The following is a 3,421-nucleotide window of genomic DNA, read 5'->3' as shown; positions in this document are numbered from 1 at the left end:
GCGGACCATTACTGGAGGCCACTGAGGAGTGAAGGTGGCAAAGGGCAGAGATCCCTGTGTCTCTTCCTCTCTGTACCTGCCCCCCAACCCCCCACGGTTGGGAATGTGCAGAAAGTTAAACCTGCGTGAAGTTGGTTGATGGTTGGCGGTGAGAGAATCCAGCTGAGTCATTGTATTGTGCTTTTTTTTGTTCCTGACACCTGGTGGTCATTGTCTGGCTGTCACCAAGTGCCTGGAGCACCAGCATATAAATGTATGTCCTACTGGAATATGTTGACATTGAAAAGGCCCGAAGGGGGACAGGATTTTTCAGGGTTCCCCTGGCGTGAAGAGCACGCTTCCGTTTGTGACAAGTGGAGAGAGGGGTGGCTTTACTCATGCATAAAACCTCTGTGCCTGGTCCCCTCTGGGCAAGAAAAGGTGGATGGCTGTGTGGGACACTATTTTTTTTTGGTCATATAACCTTTTCTACTTTTCTAATTTTGAATCCTGTGGATGTATTGCTTACTGAAAGATCAAAATGGATAAGTAGTCCCCCAAACTCCCCCAAACATCGCATTGGCACGAGAAGTCATCGGTAAGCTTCCAGTTTGGAACTTGCGGGTTTTCACATCTCGTGACTGTATCTCCCCGAGTGTGTAGGGTCGGGCGATGGCAGACTCCTGATGCACTTCCGATCACGTCCAGGCCCCCATCGTAAGCGTTTTATACACGTGCTCGTTGGAACCCTCCCGGTAGCCCTATGAGGGAGGGGCGCTAGTTACCACCTCCATTTTACAGACGGGGAAACAGACACCCCATGCAGAAGTAACTTGCCTGAGGTCGCACAGCTAATAAATGGCCAAGCCAGGATTTGAACCCTGTGGCTCTGGAGTCCTTGTTCCTAGACATGCTGGTTAAGATACAAAACCACTGCCTCGTCGCTTTGTTCCTTTTAAGAGTGGTGGTGGTGGGTTTGCGTCAATAAAAATAAGGACCCCTCCCCACCACCCCCGAGACCGTTTCTCATCAGATGCCTTCGAACCACTCAGACACCTGACATTCCCTAGGTGCGTCCATCTACGTATCCCACAGCTAAGACTCTACTATGATTTATCTGAGCTATGTGCCATTTTATTTTATTTTTAGAAAACTACAATGATCTGTATCGTTGGTCAATTGAATCATATTCGGACTTCTGGGCAGAGTTCTGGAAATTCAGCAGGATTGTCTACTCACGCATGTATGACGAGGTAAGTAGAGAGTTTGCTTATCTATTATCTCTTTATGGTTATATTCTAAAGTGAAGGGTTAATTTTTGGGACTTCGAACCATATCTTCTTTGAAAACCTCACATCGGTGGGGAAAGTCATTTCTCTAGAGATTTGGTGGAAAATTGTGCTGGGGTCACAATTTGCCGTGAGGTCTGTGCCACCGCTGGGCCCTTGTACGCGCGTGGACCCAGGCCCTGTCCTGAGACGCTGAGACCCTAAGTGGTAGGCCGTCGTTTATTTTCATTTTATTAAAAAGTTGTAAAACTGTGGAAAAGTACACATAACATAAAATTTACCATCTTGACCGCTTTAAAGTGTATATAGTTCAGTGATATCATTTACATTCACGTTTGTTCCTTTTAGGACTGGTGGTGGTGGGTTTGCGTCAATAAAAATCAGGACAGCCCCGCCCCCCCGCCCCCCGCCCCCGAGAGTAATGAAACTACTCTCAGTAGTTTCATTGTTTTTTTTTAACCTGGATTTTAGAGATCTTTCTTCTTACACTGACAGTCAATAACTATCTGGGGAACATCCTGTTATTCAAAGTATAATTCACCGTGTTTTCGGTTTGGTTATAGGGGAAACCATTCGGTAAGGTTCACCTGCAGGCACTTGGAGAAGATCAAGTTTCCAGCCCTGGAGAAAGGAGGCCGGGGCCAAACTTCCAGAAGTCATGTTGGGGTCAAGCGGGCCCTGGAGTCCGACCTTTCAGTTTTCATGTATCTGTCTGACATTGGGAAGTTGGGCAGGTGCCACATCTGTCTTGTTTACTTTCTGTCTTCAGCATCTCTCGTAACTCAGGTGCTTAAAAAATATGTGTTGAAAAAGTAAATTAGGAGGGATGCTGTCTTCCCTTGGCATTAATTTTTCTTAACTTTATTGAAGAATAATTGACAAATATAATTATGTATACATTTCAGGTGTACGCCGCGATGATTTGATATCGATACACTTTGTGGAATTAACACATCCCTCACCTCACATAACCTATTTTTTTGAGGGGGGCGGTGAGCGATGCTCAGGATCTCTCAGTAACCGTATGCGTAACCACGGTGGGTTGTTTTACGTTTTTAGTTTCAGGCCTTTGGGCCAGTTCCACGTCCAGTCCACAAAACGTGTCGATGACGCTTCGGGCCTCCTGGGGAGTGGAGCCCCGGTGGTTTATTCGCGGTGTAGATCTCGCCCTGCTTTGCTGTCGTTCTCTGCAGGTTGTGGACCCATCCAAAGGGATCGCAGACGTCCCCGAGTGGTTCAGAGGCAGCCGTCTGAACTACGCGGAGAACCTCCTTCGGCACGGGGAAAACGACAGAGTGGCGCTCTACGTCGCACGTGAGTGGCGGTAACCCGGCTGCTTTCTCTCCAGGTGCTGGATGTGCGGACTCGCTCACCGTTCCGGAGAGGCGTCGGCGCGATGAGAAACCGCAGCGCATGATTTTCAAGCAGGATCTTTGCGCCCGTCTTCTTTAAAAAAATTATGGTCAGAGGCATGACATTAAGTTTACCGTCTTCGCCACGTTTAAGTGTATGGTTCAGTCGTGTTAGAGATGCTCACATTGTTGGGTGACAGATCCGTAGACTTTTCCGTCTCGTGACTCTGAAGCTCTGTGCCCACTAAGCACCAGTTCCCTCCGCCTCCCCCAGCCCTTGGTAACCGCCTTGCTTTCTGTTCCTGTGCTTATGACTACTTTCCATGCTTCCTGTGAGCAGAGTCATAATGGTGTTTGTCCTTTTGTGACTGGTTTGTTTCACTCAGCATAAAGTCTTCAAGGTTCATTCATGCCCTTCAGCCGTGTGTCAGAGGTTCCTTTTTCAGGAAATATGCAGTTCTCAAGTGAGGTTTTACATCGGAAATCCCTGTGCAGCTTGTAAAGACATGGCTACCCAGTTCCCACTGTGACTTCCAGAGCAAGTTCTGGGGGTGGGACCCAGGCTTGCATTTGCTTTTAAAGCCCACAATTACTTCCGATGCATGTTCCTGGTTAAGAACTGCAGAATCTTGTCTGTATGTAATGTGATGGCTGTTCAGTATTACTTAGCTCCCTTGCTTGGTTCTTAGATCTGATATGATTTAGGCTGAGTAGAGAAGTAGCCTTGGAATGTTGTATCTGTACCGCATCTCTCCCTTGCTCTTTAAGGAGCTGTTTGCTTATCCATCCATCCATCCATCC

At 47.5% G+C, this 3,421-nt stretch overlaps 1 protein-coding gene across 1 annotated transcript in view; it reads left to right on the top strand.

The window, feature by feature from the left end:
• Positions 1–3,421, top strand: part of AACS (acetoacetyl-CoA synthetase) — a 43,432-nt gene that overhangs the window by 3,034 nt on the left and 36,977 nt on the right. The window contains exons 3-4 of the mRNA XM_011381900.2: positions 1,129–1,232; positions 2,462–2,582. Coding sequence (XP_011380202.1) covers positions 1,129–1,232; positions 2,462–2,582 — 225 coding nt within the window. The remainder of the gene's footprint in view (positions 1–1,128; positions 1,233–2,461; positions 2,583–3,421) is intronic.

Source organism: Pteropus vampyrus, unplaced genomic scaffold (assembly GCF_000151845.1).
Source record: "Pteropus vampyrus isolate Shadow unplaced genomic scaffold, Pvam_2.0 Scaffold456, whole genome shotgun sequence".
In the NCBI taxonomy this organism is placed as follows: Eukaryota; Metazoa; Chordata; class Mammalia; order Chiroptera; family Pteropodidae; genus Pteropus; species Pteropus vampyrus.
This window is presented reverse-complemented; position numbering and strand designations above follow the sequence as displayed.